The 24,168-nt window shown below is 43.9% G+C and overlaps 1 protein-coding gene across 4 annotated transcripts in view; it reads left to right on the top strand.

Annotated features, from left to right (window-relative positions):
* Positions 1 to 19,681, top strand: part of Grin2b (glutamate ionotropic receptor NMDA type subunit 2B) — a 453,056-nt gene extending 433,375 nt beyond the window's left edge. For 3 of the 4 annotated variants that reach the window (XM_028872157.2, XM_028872158.2, XM_028872159.2), the window contains one exon: positions 1,476 to 3,329. In XM_028872157.2, coding sequence (XP_028727990.1) covers positions 1,476 to 3,329 — 1,854 coding nt within the window. Of the gene's footprint in view, positions 1 to 1,475 lie in introns of all 4 variants that reach the window. The other variant, XM_028872156.2, reaches the window with a different exon arrangement.
* The last annotated feature ends 4,487 nt before the right edge of the window (positions 19,682 to 24,168 follow it).

Genomic DNA, 24,168 nt, shown 5'->3' on the forward strand with positions numbered 1-24,168 from the left:
GTTATGAAAGAAATGGATTTCTCATTAAATTGTTTCATTCTCTGGTCATTTTCCTGCCGTGTTTTAGTGACAGGGAGCAATTCCCCACTTCCTTTCTAGCTGTCAGTTAATGCAGGTCATTTAGTCACACAAGAACAAGAGAAGGGAATTTGTGGGACTCTTGGTCCCTGGGCCCCCGGTTCCACTGTGTAGCTCTTCCAGAGGCCACAGGAGCAACAGAAAAGAGAAATCTCAGCCGTGGCCCTGTGACCAGACCACTGTCTTCACCAAGGAGGACACTTAGCATTTCCTCCTGGCCACTGTCAAGAGGTCAGAAGTGAGAAGCAGAAAGAGAGTAGAATCCCCAGATCTTGTCTCCCAAACTCTGACACCTCTTTGCCACATAACCGCCATTTTCCTTCTCACCTTTTCTTCTCTCTGCCCTGCCCATCCAGATAAGATTCCTTTCCAAACAAACCTTCTTAGAGGTAAGGATGCAGTTTAGAGCCCTTCTCCATATCCCTTCCCTTGTCAGGAACAAAACCCCACGTCTGCTCACCTTTCACGGCAGCACAGGAGAGGTGGGCAGTGGGGTGACCTGACTTTAGACATGGGGAGACTGGTGACCCAGGAAAACAACCCATCTTTTCTCATGGATGATGTCCTCCAGTGCCCTGAACAAGTAGCTATATACCTGTACACAGGGTATTCTTCATCAATACTAACTTGATAGAACATTAATTAATTATGATAATACTTAATATAAGAAGGAAACTAAGAGTTAAAGAGTGAATAAAAGAGAGACCTCAACAAGGGAGTTATTTATTCATATCAAGCTCTTGATATTTGTCCCAATTCTTCCCTCCCACAGTGTAGGCCACAGCAGTAGCAAATCCTTCTTTGACCCCAGGGCTTTCTAATTCTCTGTGTGAATTTAGTTCATGCTTAGCTACAAAACAGCATTGTTCCCTTGTTATTTGCTGACCAAAATTCTACAAGCTGCTCAAAATGGTCAGAGCTAGAAACAAGAGGCAATTGTGAGCAACTTCAGCCAGGAGTGGCCAACCAGAGCAAAAGGGCCCCAGCATCTGCACTGAGATGCCTTGTGCTTCCAAGAATCTGCTCATAATTTGCCATATGTTTACGGCATGGATTCTTTTATAAAATGTGAAAATCTGGGTATTGGAAGGAAAACCAAGATAGATCATGTTTGGAGTTGAAGCACAAATGCCATGTTATCTGTTTGTTCAAGTCCCTTGGTATGACCATTCTCCTCTCTGATGGACAGATTACTATCCTCATGACAGGATTTTGCTAAATTCAAGGAGTTACTTCAGCCAAGCTCCGAGTCACATTTTCTGTGAGTGTAGCACACTGCCTGTCTCATGATTCTCTTGTCTTTGTCTTCTCACATTAGACATCAGTGGTGGGGCACTGTTGTCTATGCTGTGTTCCATTTCTCTGAACTCAATGTGTACCATCCTATGTCCCCTCAGGGCATCTACAGCTGCATCCATGGAGTAGCTATAGAGGAGCGCCAATCTGTGATGAACTCCCCCACCGCTACCATGAACAACACACACTCCAACATCCTGCGCCTGCTCCGCACAGCCAAGAATATGGCCAACCTGTCTGGAGTAAACGGCTCCCCTCAGAGTGCCCTGGACTTCATCCGACGAGAGTCCTCTGTCTATGACATCTCTGAGCATCGTCGCAGCTTCACACATTCAGATTGCAAGTCTTACAACAACCCCCCCTGTGAGGAAAACCTGTTCAGTGACTACATTAGCGAGGTAGAGAGGACATTCGGTAACCTGCAGCTGAAGGACAGCAACGTGTACCAAGACCACTATCACCATCACCACCGACCACACAGCATTGGCAGCACCAGCTCCATTGACGGGCTCTACGACTGTGACAACCCACCCTTTACCACCCAGCCCCGGTCAATCAGCAAGAAACCCCTGGACATCGGCCTGCCCTCCTCCAAACACAGCCAGCTCAGTGACCTGTATGGCAAATTCTCCTTCAAGAGTGACCGCTACAGTGGCCATGATGATTTGATTCGATCGGATGTCTCGGACATCTCCACACACACTGTCACCTATGGAAACATTGAGGGTAACGCAGCCAAGAGGAGGAAGCAGCAATACAAGGACAGTCTGAAGAAGCGGCCAGCCTCGGCCAAGTCTAGGCGGGAGTTTGATGAAATTGAGCTGGCCTACCGTCGCCGACCACCCCGCTCCCCGGACCACAAGCGCTACTTCAGGGACAAAGAAGGGCTGCGAGACTTCTACCTGGACCAGTTCCGAACAAAGGAGAACTCGCCTCACTGGGAGCATGTGGACTTGACCGACATTTACAAAGAACGGAGTGATGACTTCAAGCGAGATTCGGTCAGTGGAGGTGGGCCCTGTACCAACAGGTCTCACCTCAAACATGGAACAGGCGATAAACATGGCGTGGTAGGTGGGGTGCCAGCTCCTTGGGAGAAGAATCTGACCAATGTAGATTGGGAGGACCGGTCTGGGGGCAACTTCTGCCGCAGCTGTCCCTCCAAGCTGCACAATTATTCCTCTACAGTGGCAGGGCAGAACTCGGGACGGCAGGCCTGCATCAGGTGTGAGGCCTGCAAGAAGGCTGGTAACCTGTACGACATCAGCGAGGACAACTCCCTGCAGGAACTGGACCAGCCGGCTGCCCCCGTGGCTGTGACATCCAATGCCTCCACCACCAAGTACCCTCAAAGCCCGACCAATTCCAAGGCCCAGAAGAAGAATCGGAACAAACTACGCCGGCAGCACTCTTACGACACCTTCGTGGACCTGCAGAAGGAGGAGGCCGCCTTGGCCCCGCGCAGCGTGAGCCTGAAAGACAAGGGCCGGTTCATGGATGGGAGCCCCTACGCCCACATGTTTGAGATGCCAGCTGGTGAGAGTTCCTTTGCCAACAACAAGTCCTCAGTGCCCACTGCCGGACACCACCACAACAACCCTGGCGGCGGCTACATGCTCAGCAAGTCGCTCTACCCTGACCGGGTCACGCAAAACCCTTTCATCCCCACTTTTGGGGATGACCAGTGCTTGCTTCACGGCAGCAAATCCTACTTCTTCAGGCAGCCCACGGTGGCAGGGGCATCGAAAACAAGGCCGGACTTCCGGGCCCTTGTCACCAATAAGCCCGTGGTGTCGGCCCTTCATGGGGCTGTGCCTGCTCGTTTCCAGAAGGACATTTGTATAGGGAACCAGTCCAACCCCTGTGTGCCTAACAACAAAAACCCCAGGGCTTTCAATGGCTCCAGCAATGGACATGTTTATGAGAAACTTTCTAGTATTGAGTCTGATGTCTGAGTGAGGGAAGAGAGAGAGAGAGAGGTTAAGGTGGGTACGGGAGGGATAGGGCTGTGGGCCGCGTGGTGCGCATGTCATGGAAAGAGTTGGGGGTGAACTTGGCTCCCATTTGCTTTTTCTTGTTCTTTTCATTTCTCTATGGGATCCTGGAGTTCTGGTTCCTACTGAAGGCGACCCTCGTGGCCAGCACCGTTCCTCCTCCCTCGCACAGTTCTCTTCCCCCGCATCTGTCCACCATCCCTGTTCCCCTGAGAGGATAGAACTGGCCTCAGTGTGGGAGGATGGAGAGGCGACAGGAAGGGCTGCCTGTGTGCTTCTTCCTAGCGTGGAAGTTCTCTGAGCACTATGAGGGAGGCTTTCCTGAAGCTGCTCTTTGTTCAGGCGAGGAAGTGAAGGTAGGCCATTGGGCCTCCTGCTCGGAAGAGAGAAGAGGCTTTTTGCTGAGTTCTTGCTGCATGGTTGGCAGCTGCCTAGGGGCCCTGTAACAAGCAGAGGGCAGGAAGTTCTTCTGTGCTTATATATAAGCCAAATAAAAAGTTTGCTTCAGCTCCGTCAAACTCTTAGGTGGTAAACCAAGAGGGGAAGGCCATTGGAAGATGAGGGATTCCTGAGCGAATTGGAGAGTGCACTGCAATAGTGCCCTAGGGTGCGTTGGAGGCAAAATAGGGCATTGTGTGTGCACAGATGTCCATGTGCACCTGCCCTCTCCTATAGTCAGGTGCCTCTGAATATACAGAAGGGAGCCTTGATGCACCACTTCCACCCACATGCTTAAGTAATGTGCTTGCTTTGGCTTATATATAAACTGATGTCATAAGTGACCTGACTTTGGGCTATCTCTTCCTTTTCCCTTCTTGAGAGAGGACAGAGGTTCTTGACAAAGAAGATTCTATATTGTAGGGGGGAAATGACAGAGGAAAATGGTAGGCACTGAGACAACCCTACAAACTAGATTGTCAGTGTTGCCTGCAGTTTCTATCACCTTGGACAAAGAACTTTCCAGTAAGGCTTAAGGGAAATAGAAGCAGCCATGAATCTTTTATCCAGACTCAGAGCAGAACATTCTAGAAAACTCTTTTAGGCATTTAGCCCCTTGCCTGGCTGAGGTTTGAGGAAGAACTCTCCACAGAAGGCTTTGAAGGAGAGAATCATTTACGGTAGGGTAAGTGAGAGAGGGGGATGTTTCCAATGCTTTGATCCCTTCTTACTTAACCTAGAGCCGAAAGAGTAGGCAGATTCCCCCAGAACCGGTGATGAGTGACAGGGGACAGATGAAGGAGAGAAGTGAGCTTGTCCTCAAGGGAAGCCGGAGAGAATGAAGGAGATTTGGAATATGACTTGAACTAATGAGATCACTCCTGATAGAACCTTTCTTTTCTGCAACCCCCAGTTCCCTCTCAGATTATACCACTCAACAGTAAATGTGCGTGTGCATGTGTGTGTGTGAGAGTGTGTGTGTGAGTGAGTGTGTACGTGAGTGTGTGTATGGAAAACTCCAGGGATGGGGGTGCTGGCAGGTGTGATGCCCCCTCACTTTAAGTTGGAAATTTAAAAAGGGAAATGAATATTTGTGTCGCTGCCTGAAACTTGGGGTAGGGGTGTTCCATGGGTCAGTTCCACTGTCCTGCCGTCCCTTCACACATGGTGGCATCCAAAGAGCCCTGGGTCTGTTTGGAAGCTTGACTGCAGGACCGCCTTGTCGCACACAGGACACATAAACCAGAAAGGTGCTCATCCTCCTCTGGAACGAAGCTGCCATGTCTCTTCACGCCACACCCTCCAGGGCTGCTCTTTGCCTTCCTGGTCGCCCTGCCTCACGACCTTCCCTCATCTCCCATCCTCGACTGCTGTCTCCCACCTCCCTCCTTGATTTTTTACCTCAGTATCTTTCATTTAAAAGTCAACTGGAGGCCTTGTTTTCTTTCTAAAATGAACGTGGGGGCAAGGGGCTGAACCTCTCAACAGTTTGGAGACAGGAGCGTGGAGTGCTTTACTTTAGGTTCCAGGAAAGACTCTGAGAGAGGACCGAGGGTGTGAGGCGACTCCCGGAGGAAGGAGAAGGGCCATAGAAACATTGCTTCACTCTGGCTCTGTCCAAGGGCCAGGGGCTCATCCCTCACCCTTCCTCTTACCTCACCCCTTTAAAATTAAAAAAAGAAAAAAAAAACCAAACCAACTAACCTAGCGAACAGCAATCTAGAAAGCAGGGGGCTCTGGTGGTCTCCACGGGCCACAGAAATCAAGATGGTGTTTATTTCAGATGTAAATATTTTGTTTTATAATTAATTTTGTATAGATAAAGTGTTCTCCTGTGAGTATTCAGGGTGTTGAGCTGGAGGGAGCGGGGAGGGGATGGGAATGAGGGGGGAATTATTTCGTTACGGGTTTTCATTTTCTGTTGGGAGGAATTGTTTGTATGGCCTTTGCTTCAGAGTGTCTGGAAAAAGTTAATGGGAACAGAAGCCACAATGGTGAACAAGCCAGGGGAAAGTCATTTATGTCCATGCCCCATCTCCCAAACCTGTCTTCCTGCTGGTTTGTGAGAAGTGATCATGTACTTTGGCCTGAGTTTTGCAGGGTCCAAATCAGCACTAAGCAAAACTTGGCCTGCCTCTTGTCTTCTAGGGAGACCATAGGACACCATCACTCTGTCAAAGACAAACTGGTGGCATACGATTTTTCCTTGTCAGTACCTGGGCTTGCAAAGGTTCCCCAAAGGGCTTGAAAAAGAATTGAGGTCCAGTTACCTCCCATTCTTGACGTGGCTGAGAGGTTTCCAGAAGCTAGATTCTGAGAAATCTCACAGCAGCCTTCTCTGATGCTTAACCATCATCCTACCATTCTGATACATCATGCTCTAGAACCTGACCACCCCATCCCCCTATCTGTGCCCACCTATAGAAATGACCACTTCAGGCACACCCAAGAAATACCATGAATTCTGCCTCAGTATGTGGTTTCAGGCTGTACAGGGATAGCAATGGATACAAGAGGTCTTAGAGATTTACATGCTTTTCTAGAAAAGGTCACCAGATCCCCTCAAAACTCATTAGCCTAGCAAGGAAGCTAAAATCAGTTTCAGAGGAGGGAAGTGGCTATGTGAGGGACAGTACCAATGGTGGCTTTATAGTTGCCTTGTTCTTACTGCCATCAGGAGGGTGCTATTTTGTTCAAGTTCGGTGTCTCAAATCTGATTTGAGATTAACCAGACAAATAAAATCTCTCTCACTGGATTGTTGGCTTTGTGAAAGATAGCAGCAGCCTCTCTCTCTCTCTCTCTCTCTCTCTCTCTCTCTCTCTCTCTCTCTCTCTCTCTCTCTCTCCCCTTCCCTCCCTCCCTCCTTCCCTCCCTCTCGTGCTCTCTCTCTCTCTCTCTCTTTCGTTCACTCTCACTCTCTCATTCTTAAATTGATATTTCCCCCCTATCCTCCCGCCCACAGAGGCTGCCTGAGAGATAACTTAACTATTCTAAACCCCTCATTTGGCCTCAATTGACCATCTTTCTCCAACTGGGTTCTTGAATTGGGACCAAAGTAAGATATTCAAGGCCTGCTCTAGAAAGAATAAGGATATGATGAAGTCTGTCAAGTTTTATATGTGAAATTCCATAATAGCAAGTCAGTTGAATACATAAGGAAGAATCCAGCAGCTGTTCCCATCTCCATCTCTGATGGATCTGGACCAAGACCCAATCCATCCAAAACTGTGAGGTTCTGCAGAGCCCCGAGGAGCATCTTGTGTTCCACGGTGCCCTTCAGAATCCATGCTTGCTTTCACAAGTGCTCCCTCCCATTGTGGAGGTGGGTTGATGGATGTGGTCCCGCATCACTCTTCTTAGTGGCAAGGCTGACACGTCAGCATGTCCAGTGACCTCAACAATCTGACCCTTGAATTTGCCTGAATGAAGATGTGCACACCCTTTCAGAGTGCTGCATGTACATGGACCTTGTTATTTCCAAGTTGTCACTGTGTATCCTCAGCCAGAACTTGGGAGAGCATCCTTCATGTGTATTCCCTGGTACTGGCCACAGCCATTTTGTGATTGGGGACAAAAAGTCCCAGATGATCCCATTAAATGTTGGTGGTGTCAGTAGTGCCCAAACGCATGTGTAAAATAGGAGTCCTCTATACAGTGACGTGAATATCACTTGCCCAGTCTTCCATGGCCATCAGGAATTGCCCCAGGGAGATTTCTCTGCAGAGTGCTGGTCACCTGCACCTCTCATTTAAGAGCTAGGGTTTCTTTTGGGTTTTTTTGTTTGTTTGTTTTTTGTTTTTAATTAGTTCAAGATTTAGAGAAAGATTAACTGGAATGTTTAGGCAAAAGCCTTTGGAAAAGCTATTCCTGAACTCACTTTATTATTGTTTTGTTTTTTATCGCCATCTCTGAAAAGGCCCTGTCCTTGCTTGGCACCCTGTGTGAGTCTGCTTTGGTGTGCTAGGAGTGATTCAGATGTGCGCATAAATGATGCAATGGCAGCTTATTTGGTGAATGTGGTCGGTGTTTCTGGGCATTGTGGCCATACTATCTGTTCCCAAAGCCATATAGAAAATGCGTGATCCGGAGGCTGCTGAAACACTATGGTATTGTTGCCTTCGCTTTCTTCACCTTGATATCAGAGAGCATTCTTGCTGTCTAAGGAGTTCTTTAGGGGCAAGAAGCACCCTGGGCAGCTCTGTCCCACTGGAGTGGCTCTGGCCTCACCAATGGCAAATGGCCTGTGACTTGCTTTCCAGATCCTGGAAGAGCCCACCAACTGTTGGCTTCCCAGGCAGATTGACTCCATTAGGGCTGAGCTGTCCATCTGCTGTTGAAGTGAAATCATTCCCAGGAAGAGTGACACACTAAGCCATATTAGGGATTTGTACATTTAAACACCTAATCTACATTAGGATTTTCATTCCTTTTCCTGGGAATAAGTACAATAATGCAGCAGGAGAAAGCAACACGGGCATCCTGAGCAGCAGGACAGGGAGAAAGGATAAAGGGTCCAGAAGACTAGTCATTTAAGCCGTGTTCCGTCTCTACCTGTGTAGTGAAGGCCCATGGGGACCCTGGATTAGGAGTTCTACCTGTTGTTTATTTTCAGCACACAGTCACATACATGGTTTATAGATAGCTAAATTCTACACTGTATAGGGCAGGTAAGAATTGTGACCCAGGAAACAAAAGACAGGCACATTTCCTCAAATGCAGGATGCTGAGCGGAGAGTGGCAAAGAAAAATGTCCATTCATATTTAGTATATAATCTGTTAGTATATTATAAAAAGCATGCATTATCTGTTCTCTGTTCTAGGCCAAGTAATCTGCCAGTTCACTGATTTGCCTGCAATCTAAACATGCCTAGTCTCCTTTCCCATAGTCTCTGTGAAGGAGCCAGTTGACCCTCAGGTACAGTTTAACCTGGGGGCCTATGTTACGGTTGGGTCAATGTTAAAATGCTCATTTGTCATCCTGAGAACTTGTAACATTGATCTGAGTCTAGAAGTCCATCAAGTTTGGGGAGGTAGCCATATGTAAGGCCACAGGCTGAATGAACACATCCTACCCTCATCCCATTCTCACATTTGCTCAGTCACATGAGGTCCCTGTGAGTTCTGTGGCCTGGATGTAAGCTATCTGCTCCCACAAGACAGCCTCTGTCAAAGCCTTGAGTGAAAGTCCATGCTTTTCCCATGCCTCGAAGAGACTGGTGATATTCAGGTGCTGTAGGTAGCAGTACAGAGGCAAGGAGAAAAACTTTGCTCAGAGAGTATCGGGTTACCCTAGCAATGCTGGAAATGGGTGGGAAATGGTAGGAACCTGGTGTATTTCGCTGCCGCGGTATCCTTGTTCAGTGATGTCAGAACTAATCATTGTGAGCTGCTGGTGATGTTCCATATCCTGCATCTGCTGGTGTGACTGGGGCTGGCAGTGCCAATGGGAACTGAGAATGGAAAGTAGAGTGGACGGGAGAGTTCCTCACAGCCCTGGGATGCTGGTGTACAGAATCCGCTTTGGCAAATTCAAAAGTGGCACTTGGTACAAAGATCAAGTTACAATGAAGAAGCACAATTCTAAGCCCATTACGAAACTATTATTTTAAAGCTATGACTTCCAACCTGAACTCTGTTTGTCAGTTAATAATTATTTTAAGGTTGGGAGTTAAAGGGTGGTACAGAAAAAAATAAATTAAAAAGCTCTACATAAATATGTTAGTTCAATTAAACCAATATCTGTTGAGCATTTACTATGTCCTTAAGCTAGTGCTGAGAAATACATTAAAGATTTTAAAATGGAGTATGTTATACTCATGTAGGATATTCAAATGCATAAGTATAAAAAATTTAAATCTATGTATTATGTATATATTAATAGGCTTACATAAATTTCTGTGATTCCTCATATAGGTTTAATATTTTCAGGTTTCAGGGTTTGAATCAAAGATATCCATTATGTTATTGAACAATACCACAGACATTCAGCTCTCCACATCATAGCCAAGTCTTGACCACTTCTGGAATTATTACACATTCTAAGCTAACACTCAGAGATTCCCCCTCAGGTCACAGCCTTGCATTTCCTTCACTCATCTTTGCTAGCTTCTCAGCTGAGTGCTCTTTGTCTCTGTGTGCCAAACTCCTCTTTGAGATCTTCTGAGGTACACTTCAGACAACAGGACTTCTCTCTGTCGCAGCTTTACTCCCTTGTACCCAGCTGCCTGTGTTCCTCTCCAAACAAAATCTGGCAACATCTGTAGGAACAAATCTCTCCATTCAATTAGACCCTTGAATCCCTGTCTATCTCTGTTTATCTTTGCTCTCCCAGCCTTCTCAAGTGGATAGAATTTCCTCATATCCATACCCAATGCTTACAACTTTGCAATGAGTCTAATCTGCTACTCACCTACAAACTCCAAACAGCAATATTTCAATGAGTGTCTTGCTACAAACCCAACAGCATTTTTTGTTCCCCTGATATTCACCCTTAGATGTTCACCTGAGCTAACTTTTGGGAGATGGTACATACTGATTTGGATCTTAGCTCTCAGGTCCCCTATGACCTCACTGACTTTTGCTTTTGCAACTGTCCATGGTAATTCCTCATGATCTTTCTGACTTCCACAACATTTATGGCTCTGAGTGAAGATGAATTTCAAATCTTCACTCCTAAACCCTAATTTTCTCTTCAACTTAATGCATATATTTCTGATCACCTCACTTCAGATTGACCTGAATACCCCCCATCTGCCTCTGCAAATTGACTTAATTAGCAAATTCTCCTTCTGACTAGTGGGGCCATTCCTGTCCTGTAACCACACTAAGGTTTTACCAGGAATTTTTGCCTCCCTCATGTCCCTGATTTTGCACATATAATCATTTGGAAAACCTATTTATTGTCACTCTAAAGTTTCTCTGCCTCCCTTTTCATTCAGGCTCTTCCCTCCCATTGATTATTTCAGTGTTGCATATCATTGTTCCAAGAGTTCATATTTCAGTCTGCTCTCACCAGCTTGTTTCCTAACTATAGTTACTTCATGTCATCCCTAACCTCAGAAGACAAGTCTTTGATGAGCCCCCCTTGCCGTGGCTTTCTAGCAAGTAGAACCTTAGTTCATGCTCTTTGTCACAGGACAATTAAATTACATACTTGTCCCTTAACATTCCTTACCCAGATAGATTTACTTGTATCTAAAACTTTTCTCTTTTCCCAAAATGTCCTGCTCTGAACTTTCATCTCCCAACTTTCTTGCATAATCCACTCCCTTTATACAAGTCTTCAAAGACAATAACATAACTACAGCATCTATTTCCCTTCACAATCTGTGCAGGGGAAAAAAATTAGGCATTTTACAAATGCCCATGACACTTTAATCTTATCTCCTGGGTGGCAACTGTCAGAGACCATCTTCGTAATTATTTTATTGTGCATGTTATCTTCCCTCTTAGATTCAAAACAGGCCATACATTTACTAATCTTTATTTCCTCCATCACCTAACAGGGTGTCTTGTACATGAAGGGCACTAGTGAATATTTGATATTATAAATAAAGATAGAAAAGGAGTTCACTTATTTTACCCACAGGATCCTTAAATCTGCAGAAATACCTAAGGATGAGTTCTTCCCCCTACCAGCCCCATGTTTCTCTTTTTCTCCAGATACAGACTCAGTGATGCACTAACAGGGCATGTGAGCATTTCCATGTTGTCATTTCCAATGTGAATTTGTGTTTTTCCAAGTTATACTTCATTCTCTGAAGTCCTACTTTGACTACTTTATGGGTATTACTGTGTCCCCACAGTGATGAGTGCACACAAGGATCAACTGTGAAGGATAGTCATCAAATGTGAGGTATCGGGATCATCCAGATGCTGTGAGAAGAGATGATTCTAGACACATTGCTGTCCTGAATGAGTCTTGCATGACCTATGCTCAGATTGACAGTTCTTTATTCCAAGAGTTAGACAGTTTGGGTCATTTAGATATTTTCACTAACAGAAGGGTCTTATTGCAATGCAAGCTTACTAATCACACAGTCTTGTGAATCTCAGGAAGCAATCCAACAGGACCAGTGGATTTCACTGAATGCTGAAAGTTTACACCTTTGTAGGCCAGATGTTGGGTCAGGGGCTGTATGTTCTGCTTATGCCCTTGTCTTAATGGTGTTTCTTTCCTCACCCTTTCTGATGCTTTATGACATTGAGTTTTTAAACAGATCACCTCTGACATATACCTCAAGAGAAAATACACCAAAGTTTCAATGACTTGGTTGAGAGAGAATTGTAATGTCTCAATTCCTCTTTTCTCTGTAATTATGATTGGACTCATTGCCCTAGAGGAAAGAGTATTGCTTCTGGCCTGATGGCCTCTTGTTCTCTGTTCTTCATGCAGCCTTCACTTTTTCCCTTGGTTCCTTTATTCTCTTAACACATTTCACCTATTTGTTCTAGTTAGTGTCTATCTCCATCTCTGGAGAAAATCTTGGGCTAGTCCTGTCCTTTTACTTAAGCTGCTCTAGTACCAGATAATGCTCTCTTCCTTTCTCCTGGCCAGCCTCCTCTATAAATCTCATGATGTCATTGGTCATGAATTATTCTCCTTTGGGAGGCATCTTCTGCCACTGAATGCTAATTTAAAGCATACTATAGTGAACCTAACTCAAATACGCTACAGGCAATGACAAGTTTGCTTTTCAAAAATGCAGGCTGAGTTCATTCTTCATCAAGACAGGAAGGGGTAGGAGATTATTATTGGCAAGCTGGGGTGAAACTTGGACAATTTAGGAGGTATCTAGTAAAAATTAAAATGTTAAATCTAAAGGGATTTTTTTTTCAGTTTTAATAGCTGTAGATAGTATTGATCCTAGCAATGGGGATAATTAACATTTTAGAGCAAAGTCCATCTCATGATAATAGGAGACACTTATTTTAAGCAGGGAAACAGACTGACATTAACTAGCAGATGTGTTAAGAGGATGCTGTTCCTTCAAAGAAGGCATCCATGAAATTCTGATGAACCTTAAATGGACCAACATCATATGGTTTTACATGGTTATTTTCTTTTATATATTATTGTACTCTATTTTTTTACTTACCAGTACCTGTAAAGGATGATGAAGGCAAAGAACAAGAGGCCCACACTAAGACTTCCCTTCATGTCACAAGTAGAGCTGGGGGCTTTGGTCCCTAACTTTGAGGGCCCCTTCAGGAAGAAGAAAACCCCCAAAGGACCAGACTTGAGGCTGATAGCCTCCCAGAGTCCCATTCCTTTGACCACAGCCAATTTGCAAAAACTCAGCATTGGAGCATGATTTCCGGGTGTCTTCCAGATGAGGATAGAATTGTCCTTTTTGCTTACCCCGTTTGGTTGTAACCTGAGAGGCAGAAGCAAGGCAGATTAGAAATGAGGGGCATATGAAGCATTTTTCAAGGGCCCATTTCAAAGTTCTTGGGGACTTTAGGCTGTTTGATCAAGTGCTAGAAATTCCAGGGGAGGTGTCCAGAAAGAACACTGACCCTGCAGTAAGGGAGCTGGACCCAGCCTCATCTGTGAGGTCCTAAATGCTTACAGAAAGTCTGGTCACACGGCATCCCTGAGTCAGCGTCCTAGTCCCTTGGAAGACACCCAGAGAGCTGTTGATCACCACCCTGGGCAAAGAGGGTACAGCTTGTCCTACCAGCCTAGCTGTAGAATGTTAACCTTCATGAATCTGTCCACTCTCTGCAGGAGGAGGCTCACAGTGCTAGCATTGGACAGGATCAGAGCTGCAGGGAATGTGGTCCCAGGAATGTGAAAGTGTGTTGTGGCTTACTTCCTTCAGACAATGATATTACTTGTTTCCAAAAGGGATTCTTTTTTCTTTAAAAACAAAACAAAGAAACAAAAAGCTATGTCTTCCTGAAACTTCAGAATAGTCTGTGTAGCTGCCATCACCACATTTTAATTGTAATTATTTAATTAAATTATCAATAACCATTTTCTTTTGAAATCAGGGCCATTTTAATGTTCCCTTTGGATGTGCTAAGACGCATTGGCAAGCAAGAGACTACACCACTTTGTTGTCTCGGTCTGAGTTGTGTTTTCAGTCTTATAAATAGATATCATGTTCTTCATACAGTTCCATGCATTAAATGATCCCTTTGCCATGAGTATCCTCACATTTGTGTTTCTATCCACCACCCCTCAAACACACACATATGTCCACACATGCACACACACACACACACACACACACACAATATTATGATGAGAAGTTGAGATACATATAGAATATTAATGTGTACATGATAGTGAATTTTTCTAAACAAGAGCCTGACCAGTATAATTCTATTAACACCCCCACTCTGTACATTGATGACCAAGATGTACATAACTTGGCATCTTGAACCAGCAGAAAAAAAACATTTTGTCACAGTCCTTGAGAATCATAGACATTTTAAATGCCCAGGGCAATGAGTTCAATTATGTCTCAGGCAAAAGAAATGGATCACTAAGACAGGTGAAGGGCCAACACTTCAGCATTCTTAGTTCATGCCACAAAGAAGGTCCAGAGCACTTGCAGTTCCTAGAATGATGCCACTTGTCTTTTTGGAGAAGGATGGTGTTTGTAAAGTCAAAAGTAACTCACTTAGATCTTTACCATTTTTGGCTCCTGGTATGGATATGGGCTAATTTACCATCACCATTTCTCCCGATGGCCTCCTTGACAGGGTCACGTGATGGTTTTGGTTGTACAGATGAACACACAGACGCGCAAATGCACTAATAAAGTCAAAGCTTCCATTGCAAACTGTCTGCACTTTGTACCACAGGCTATCTCATGTACCCTAGGCTATCTCAGAAAGTCATACTGCATGAACTCTCCCACCCCAAGTTTTTAATACCTAATAGTGTAGGAAAGTCATGAAATCCAGGCAACTTGTTTAACCAAACCGTTTGCACAAAATTCATCTTCCCAGATCCCCACCCTGCCCATCTCCCATAATGCATCAGTCTACAGAAATCAATCAAATGGTGGAACAAAGCAGGAATCTGCAAATCAAAGATATAAAAGTCTCTGTAATGAAGAAAATTTGAAGAGCAAATCAAAGTGTTTGAATTTTGTAAGGTAAGACATGAGGGATAACTTTTATTTTTCAAAATTTTTATACAGTGTGTGAGCAGCCCAAATCTCCCAGACTGATAACTTAGGAAGGAGGCCTTTTAAAAGTGTGTGTGAGGTGGTCCTGAAATGTTGAAGTTGTCAGTAGTTTGGGCTAGCCCACAGGGAAGGCAACTTCAAGGCAGAATCCTTTACATTCTTTTCCAGGGTACTTGAATCTAATTTAGCCTGGTCCTAATATTAAGACATGAGTCAATTCTAGAAATGTTATGTAGACATGTAGTGCAATGAATTTCTGACAAAAGACCTTGCATCCCCCAGAACACTAATAAATAATGATTCTCTGTCTAAATTATTATTTAGGAGAACAGTGCCATCTGCAGCAAATAGTTGTGAGACATTGATTTTGCCCCAAGATTATAGTGGTAAATTGTTCAGCAACCACAGCTGATGGACTCCCATAGCTACCTTCTCTTGCAACGTATCTGCTGACTGATGAATGGAACCAAGCTTGGGGGCGAAATCCTGCCTTTCCAGAGGATAGCATCTTGAATTTATATCTCAAGAGAGTTTGCTCCTTATGCAGAACAGTCTGCTTATACTAAAAACAGTGAAATGCTCTACCTTCACATAGGCTTTGACCAATTTAATTAGTCTATCCTGTCCCAGAGAGGATGCTGCAAAGTGTAGGGAGAAGAAGAAATTACTCATTCCCGTGTGTGCGGGGAGGAATTGAGAACAGCTCAATTGCTGTTGAATGCTCCTCAAACTTAGCTTAGAATCGAGTTGGTGACAAAAAGCGGTTCTCTCTCACCCTTTTGCCTCCTGAGAGCTGGTGTAAGATCACATTGGTATGCATAGAAAGCCGAGAAAGAGGGCAGTCGTATTCTACCTTGATGCCATGATGGCTTCATCTTGCTTAGGAATTTCATTACCTCTATCATGATGCTCCTTACTAACGTCACAAAGCCAAGATCTGATGGGTGTTGGAACATCCTATTCCCCTGAGATGACCATTCCTTCTCTGGTGCTATACTCATATTCATTGTGGGACACAACAGAAATAAGATCCATAGGACCCTAAGGGCATGGATGGAGAATTACTTAATTGAAACCACAAAGCTCTTGTGCTTAATATTAAATATTAAAGTGGAAATGAAAAAGGCAACCCTCAAGCACAGCTGCCCGCAGTGCAGATTGGGAAAGCATTATGGGAAAAGTTTTAGAAAGCAAGTCCCCGTCTACCCAAGGCTGGAGCAATCGAACTGAAAGTATATACAGAATCAGGGTAGTTCATATTTTGAGGATATTGTAGCTGGTATGGATGCTTCCTGTGCAAAGACTGAAGTAGGTAAAAGTCAGTTTTGGAGCTTAGGACTCTCTCCTCAGAGCAGTGTCCACATGAACCGAATCCTCTTGCCACTGACCTTATGGGCAGAACGTAATTCCTCCTATGCCAGGCTTCCCACTGGACATTGAGCCCTGAGGTAACTCACAACCTTTCCTTGTCCTCATGCCCTCTGTCACTTCTATTAAAGAACAGTCCTTAAAGCCTGTTTGGGTAAGTCTTGTTGGATGAGGCCAGTTACCTGGGTGGAAGTGAGAAATAGGCAACGAGTTTCAATACCAAGAAGAGATGCCTCCTAGGAAAACATACATGCCTACTAATTTCTAATCTAATCAGGAAGTTGGAGAGCATTTGAAGATGTGCAGCATCTTTCTTTCAATGAAACAAGATAGAGTATTACTATTCTTTCCATTCTCTGCTCATTCTCTGGGATACTAAAACTGTTTCTCTTCCCAGCAAGATAAATGGGGCCAAGGACAAAACTCCAACCTTCTCAGACAGTGATGACTGTCTTCTGAATGTTTTTGTTTCTTTTCTCACATTATCTGCCACATGATGAAGAAATATGCATGGCCATCACTAGTCAGACATACCGGCAAAATATGATGCAGAAATTCATTAGGAATGATTAGAATCAGCATATTTCATTTAATCCCAATGGTCTTTGGGGAATCTTTGGGGAATCCTGTCTGTAATTCATCTCTCCTCTGAGACTCTTTCCTCTTCTTGAAGCCATTATTACAACAGGAATTCACTGTTTCAAAGTTGACTAAAGGAATGATAGCTATGCTAGGAAATTGACCCCAAATACTTATTTTTATAGCCATGGAAAAGTGGGTTTTATATTGACAATAACTTTTCCAGTTCTTTCCATAGAAATCCTTCTTGACCTCTCTGCCTCTTGCTATATCTCCAGATCCCACTTCTTGATCTGGGATTCCCTCTCTACCTTATCCTCCTGTTATAAAAGAAAAATATGCCCCTTAAACTGAATTCTTATTTAAACGGTTACTCAGAAAAAGATCTGAGAATAATTTCTCATTGGTTTTCTTGTTATTCCTTAATTTGGAAAGAAAGAGTTGAAAAAAAATAGTAAGCAAGAAAGCAAACATGGCCTTGTCCTCAGATGCTTCAACTCAAGGTCAAGTGCCAGGAAACTGAGTGTGCTCAAGTGAGAGCCGAGGATCTGCTAAAGGAGAGGGATGTGCTCCAGAATATTAAGCAGCCACTGAGCAGGTACACATGGGCTCTGGTCAAGATGATTTCTGTGTGCATGAAGGCATTAATCTCTCACCCTAGCTCTCCTTCCTACATCCCTCCCTTTTCGCTGTCATTTCAAGGCACAAGATCTATGATGGGGAATGCTTTAGTTTAAACACACTGATGATGTTGCACTATCCCCAGCTTTCCTTTGCCCTAGGCACAGGGAAAGCCAGTGCCTCTAAGTCTTTCAGCCAATGAGTTGTTGCATGTCAGTTCTGAGTTGTTTGTAGCACATGCTGTTAAAATGAGAGAAAACTAGAGTGGGAAATAAATTCAGTGACAAGTAGACCAGAGCATGGTTTTGAAATAATGGTCTTCACCAAGGTAAGCCAAATTCCAGAAGCAAAAGAAAAGAGTAAAGAGGGCCTGATGGTTTAGAGGACAGAGAGGATAATGTTTATTGTTCACGATGTTCATAATGTCCAAGATGCTCTGATTAACCCCACTAAAAGTATTGTCCATCACTCCCACCCACCCACAAGCTCCAGTGGAAGGAGAAACCTGCTACCACTGACCACTCAGACAGAGGTGGATTCACTAGAAACAGGCACAGGCTTTCTGGCAGGGAGCTACTAACAAGCAATGCACCTTGGCTCTTCCAGAACTCATCTTCAGACCTTAGGGCAGCTCCTCACTGACTATCTCCATTCTCCAGTCTAGAATATTCTGAGCAGAAGAGCCTCATGCTCATTGGGATGGCAATTACTCAATTTGGGAAGCCAAAGGACGCAGAGAAGAGGAGAATATATCAAGAGAATGGAGTTAGCTTAAGCTTTTTTATTTCTTCATCTTCTTCAATTTTAGTGTGGTTTGGCATCACAAAGTTAGGTCACCTTTGAGAGAGAAAATCTTTTAAATAAAATTGTATCTTCCCATCCCAGTGAAAACACCAATTTTCACTTTCTAATCTGAAAGTGAAAGTAATCAGTTTTCTAATCTGATTACTGTTTACTCCAGGAAGGAAATTGGTGGATTCAATTACAAACAGGCATTTTGCAGATTGCTTTAATCCTGATTCTTACACATATTAGCATGAAATTTATTGACTCAGACATGATCCTTTAAGCTGTAAAACCTCATTAAAGGGAAATAGATCATGTGTTCTTAATGAACTTGGTTAAAAGGATGAAGTAATGCTCCCACAATTCAGTCTGTTCATTCTACTCTAGCAGAAGGCATTTGGGAATTAGGCAACAGAGGAGGAACACCAAAGGGGGACAACAGAGACAGAGAAATGGCTAATGAGACTGGGGGTCATTTTTTTATTATTAAAAATAATAATAAACCCAAGGTCAATTCTCAGATCCAAAATGAGCCCTGCCTGTGCCATTTAAATGTTTGCTGAAATAACAGATATCCAGGGTTCAAAGTTTAATATTTTCTTGGAAGAGGGGTCTTGGTGATTCTGTCTTATTTTACTTTTTATTGGAAATTGTATTTGGAAAACATTTGTCTGCAGTTCTTGGGCATGTCTGTCCTTGCAAGGTTGTTTATTGATTGGCAACCCTGTGCCAGGGTGGTCTAGGTGCTGGGAGTCAACACAACAGAGGCGGTGTCTCTTGAGGTTCATGTGTCACTGAGAGGAAGTTTTTCATGTGAGAGTAACTTTACGATGCTTACCAAACATCCAGGTGGAAAGCAGACTAGGCAACTGCATACCCAAGCTTGAAGTTGAAGGCCCAGGGAGGGATTTTTTTTAATAGCCCATTTTGTGATGACCAGAATGACCCAGTAGAGACAGGAAGCTGACGGTGCTTAGGAAGAGAAGATGGTGACCAGAGTATTGGCGATGATGAGTAAAAGGGGATGGAATCCACTGCACAAATAGAAGGCTGGATGTAGGAGCTGCTGGTGCTTGATAACAGAGAGACTGCGGTATGGGCACAGATGCAAGGGGGTAGACAGGCCTGGGAACATGTCTGCTCGATTGGAACTATTCCGTGAAATACAAAGAGAATTCATCAGCTAAGAGTGGTAATTCAAGACTGTTTCAATGATCGAGCCAGGCAGAGGAGAAGAACTCGTATTCCCTGATGTACTTCGTGCGAGATTTGGTCACTATATGTGGTTTTTCATGGAGGAGAGCTGGAATGGTCTGAAAATGGCACTGCTGAGCAATTGCGCCACCTCTAGACTGGTGCTGTAACAAACGTGTGACTGGAATGCATGCTACTCAGTAGGGCTGCTGGAGTCTCCAGGAAGACAAGAATGTGACAGAAGTCGCCAGGGTGTGTGACAGTGGAGGACCGTGGATTCATAGGAAGGAATGGGAGCTAAGGATAGAAGATGGGCTGCAGTAAGAGCTGGACTAGCTCACCTGTGGATGAAGGTGAGCGTGGGCTCCTCACAGTGGCTCTCCTGAGCTGGGTTCATGGGTGGTTGAGGTTGGTACTGGTAGTCGTTATCAGGTTGAAGTGTCAAGGCTGCATGTGCTGGTCTAGACCTTGCCAGCAGCATGGGGCACTCTCACGGTTCACCAGTACCCGCCCACCCCATCCCCACCTTTTAATCTCCACTGCCAAATTCTACTTTTGCTTATTTATTTGCTTGGAGACAAAGTTCAATCCTCCTGCCTCAGCCTCCCGAGTGCTGGGATTGCAAGCATCCACACCCAATCCTAGATTGGCCCTGCATGGTTTCATAGATGTCATTAGATGTGACCCTGGATGGAAATGGCATTGCAACACTTTACCTCCAAAAAGACTACATTTCACTGTACATCTTGCCCTTTCTGCTTTAAAAGCTTCCAACTGAATTGCTCTCCTTGGGGGAAATTCAGAATCCTTTCTTCTTATTTATCTTACTCTTTGTTTATCTTTTAAAAGAAATCTAGAAGAAGAGCAAACAGCTTTGCTTCTGCCCAATTCTAGCAAATGATGGTTTCCTCTGACTGATCATTTTTATTCAGTATTTTCTTTTGTGACAGAGAACAGTGGGCCAGGAGCATTAGGAAATGATTGGGCATCTTTGAAAGCTTTGGAGGGAGCAACATTTTGGATGATTAAGATGGGGTTAGAGAAGAAAGGTTTTAGTGGGGCTGCATGGGGGAGCGGAGGGGGAGGAGAGTACACTGAAGATAACACTGGAAAAAAATTAAAACTTTGACGAAAGGAGGTGGCAGGGCGTTGGGGGTGGGGCATCTGTAGCATCTGGAGATTTGGCAAGCATAAACTAGATCCTGCCTTCTCCACAACATTCCGCATATCCGACACCAGTGATAGACTGGTCTTATTTTATTTCCTGGGGCCTTTAGGAAATCATAACTTGATTTGGTAGAGATAGCAGGCCTTTCTACTGAGCTAGTTCTCCTGACCCAACAGAACAAGGGGCAGGTGAAATCGTCACTGCCGCTTCAGCTTCACTGTTCACCAGTGAACACACACCCTTCAGCTCTGCCTTAGCCTTCCTGCCGCTCCTCTCAAAGATCAGCTGGTGTTCACCCAGGCTCATCTAATGCCTGTCTTCGGGTCTGTGTTGGAAGAGTATTACAGCCAACTCAAGGGCTTATTCCATGCTTTATGCACCAGTGCTGGCTACAACTCCTTTAGCAAAGAATAGGGAAGCAAAAGCTGCAGGGGGGTGTGTCCTGACTGCTTGACTTCCTGCCCAGCAGGAATCCAGCCTTTCAAAGGTCAACTGAACAGAGCATGGCTTCCATCTGCCCAAGATTTCCCCTGCTTCTGGCTGTCACACCAACGTAGTAATCGGGTATGACTGTGTAAGAATCTGTGGGACGTGAGGAGAGAGGTTAAATAGAGGAGAGGGGATCTTAAGTGGGAGCTTTGTGACACAGTGACCATCCCAGCATTCATACTTTAGAGTAGCCATTAACACTTGTGGAAACAGGTCCAGGGAGCTAGCTGGAATGTTAGCATGGGACCAGAGAAGACAAAGGATAGGGCAATGAACTCTTACCTGTGGGGGGAAAAAAAAATCTCTTTTCTTCCAGTGCTCTAACAGTGTCATAAGTACACTTAGCCACAATGACAGAAGCATGTCCGTGTGTGACTGTGGGTGTGCGTGTGAGTTTGAGCAGGCGTATGAAGGGGTGAAACGCTGTATACACACACAGTGGCTTGGGCTGCAGTCGCAGAACACACCCCTCCTAGAGTCATTCTGGCTGGGGGTAATGGTCACAGCTTCCCTGGTGTGGTGTCCCCTCTGCACAAGGAAAGCCCTCAGGCTTGCCTGGACTCTGTGAGGCCAGATCCCACGTTCCTCCCCTAGGCCAGCTCTCCTTCCTCTTGACTCTCAGAATCCCCATTCACTTCCAAGTTCTTTTAGGTTGTTTGTTTTGTTTTTGTTTTTGTTTTCTGTAAATATCGATTTCTTATTTTGGACATGCAGGGATCAATTGAGATTCTGGAGTGGGGGGAGGGGCGGATGACTGGGTCTTTTATTTTTTTCTTTCTCTCTTGAATTTTGGTGTTTGAACTTGAAAAAAATACTTACAAGTATATATATAAGCAAATGACTTACCTTTAACAAACAAAATAAGTTGATTTCATTCTTTTGTTTTATCTTGTTTCTCATTGGGGTAGGGTGGGGGTGGGGGGTCTTTCGGGTGGAGGGCTTTTTTGTGAGCTGTATAGATTTCCAGTTTGGACTTGTTCAAATGATGCAGGAACAAAAATTAAAATGAATTTAAAAAAAGACAACATAAAAACAAGAAAAACCTTTGTGATGTATAAAAGCTGTACATAGTCAAAGATCCTTTCTCTTTTCTAATGGCAAATTATTTCTGTCACTTTATATTCAAAAAATAAAGAAACCTACCACAAATATCAGGGTAAAAAAATTCAGAATCAGTGTTTTTTCTTGGACTTCATGGGGATTTTTTTGTTTGTTTATTTGTTTATTTATTTATTTATTTATTTTTAATAGTGGTTTAGAAAGCCTTATTAAATCTGTGTTAAAGGAAGAAAGGTGCCTTTCCCTGGGGGGGGGGGGGTGTGGCTATCAGCATTCCTCTGCACTGTGAATCTGCCCACTGATGCTAATGTCTCTGGGTTGTGAGTTAGAGGAGTTTAAATACTCATGGTCCAAAACTAATCTTTTAGCTTCCTAAAGGGTCTTTATTTAATCACTGTCAACCTATTTTGTTTTCTTTGGAATATGAAAACAAGAACTTCAAATATATTCAAAAGCAGACAAGAATGGCTTGATGAACCTGCAGGTATCAACACACAGCTCCTATAATCATCGAGTTATGCTAATGTGTTTACTGAGTTTTTAATCTCTACTCCAAGGCCTGTGAGATGGCTCAGCAGGTAAAGGTGCTTGCTGCTAAGTCTGAAGACCTGAGTTCATCACAGGAACCTATAGGGTAGAAGGAGAAAATGGACTTCCGCAAGTTGTCCTCTGATCTGCACAAATATTGTGACAATCCAGGGCATGTTGGAATGCACATACACAATCATACACACATAACAAATAAATAAAAATGTAATAGAGTCCACTAAAAACAGTCAGACCCTTATGTGGGTCCTCCTCTTCCATCATCCTAAAACAAGTGCCATGATTTGATTGTTTTAACTGCATTTCAATGGGGTATCCCTAAAGAGGAAGAATTCTTAGTGTTCACAGTGCCATCATGACACAAAAGTGCCACAATAATTCTTCCACAGCACATATCTACTGCTCAGAAATTTTAGTGTATAAATATAATGTCACTTTCCAAGGTTGTTTTTGTTTTGTTTAACATTGTAAGTCAAATACAATCCTCAGATTCCACAGCTCTTTCTCAAGTTTATTTTGCATCTATAGTTCACCTCCTGACTTTTTTTTTGGGGGGGGGGTATATATATTATGCAATTGCTGCATTTTTCCTATGTGGGACTCCCTTAGTTTGATTTTGATGCTTGCATTCTCATATTAATGACCAATGTGTGCTCTGTCCTCTGTATTTTTTTACAAACTGATAATTGGTATGCCTTTTGATGAATAGTCTCATTCCTTAGAAACATCAGAAAAGTCATCTGGCCTTCATTTTGGCCAATGTAAAGTGTATTTGTTGGAATTAGATAACCAGAGGTACAAGTGTCACCCAGGTTACCAGCAGTAACACTGGTCTAGTTATAAATATATCTGACTGCTTGAGAGAGAGAGAGAGAGAGAGAGAGAGAGAGAGAGAGAGCAGGACCCCGTCTGCTTCTGCATTTCTCCACAGTGGTGTTTCCCCATCTTGTTGTTGTCCTGCACTGGCTTTATATGTGGATGTTGCATGATTCTTTCCTATACCTAAATTTCTAATTTATTCATGTTAATAGTCTCTCTTTAGCTGTTTCTAGTAATGAAGTAAAATACCAAATAGAGTTAGTGTTTCAAAATGCAATGATGGGACACATCCCAGCATCACTTATTAAAGACCATATGCTCTACCTCTCATCCTAGTATCAGAAAGGATCATATGGGGTGCCAATTAGTAGATAGCCGGCTTATGACTTTTGTAAGTTCAAATGAAGCAGTCCGGACTAGAAGCCAGTCCTGCTAATCTCTGCTACAGTGTATCTTCCAAGACAACTCTGTCTGCAGCCACTGTCTCAGAGAGATTTTCTCTGTGGGTTCCTCCTGCAGTTTTCTCCACACGGGAGCAAGAGTTCATTCACCTTGAATATTCTAAGAAGAAGGAAGCTCTAGCATGAA

This window comes from Peromyscus leucopus, chromosome 3, assembly GCF_004664715.2.
Source record: "Peromyscus leucopus breed LL Stock chromosome 3, UCI_PerLeu_2.1, whole genome shotgun sequence".
NCBI lineage: Eukaryota > Metazoa > Chordata > Mammalia > Rodentia > Cricetidae > Peromyscus > Peromyscus leucopus.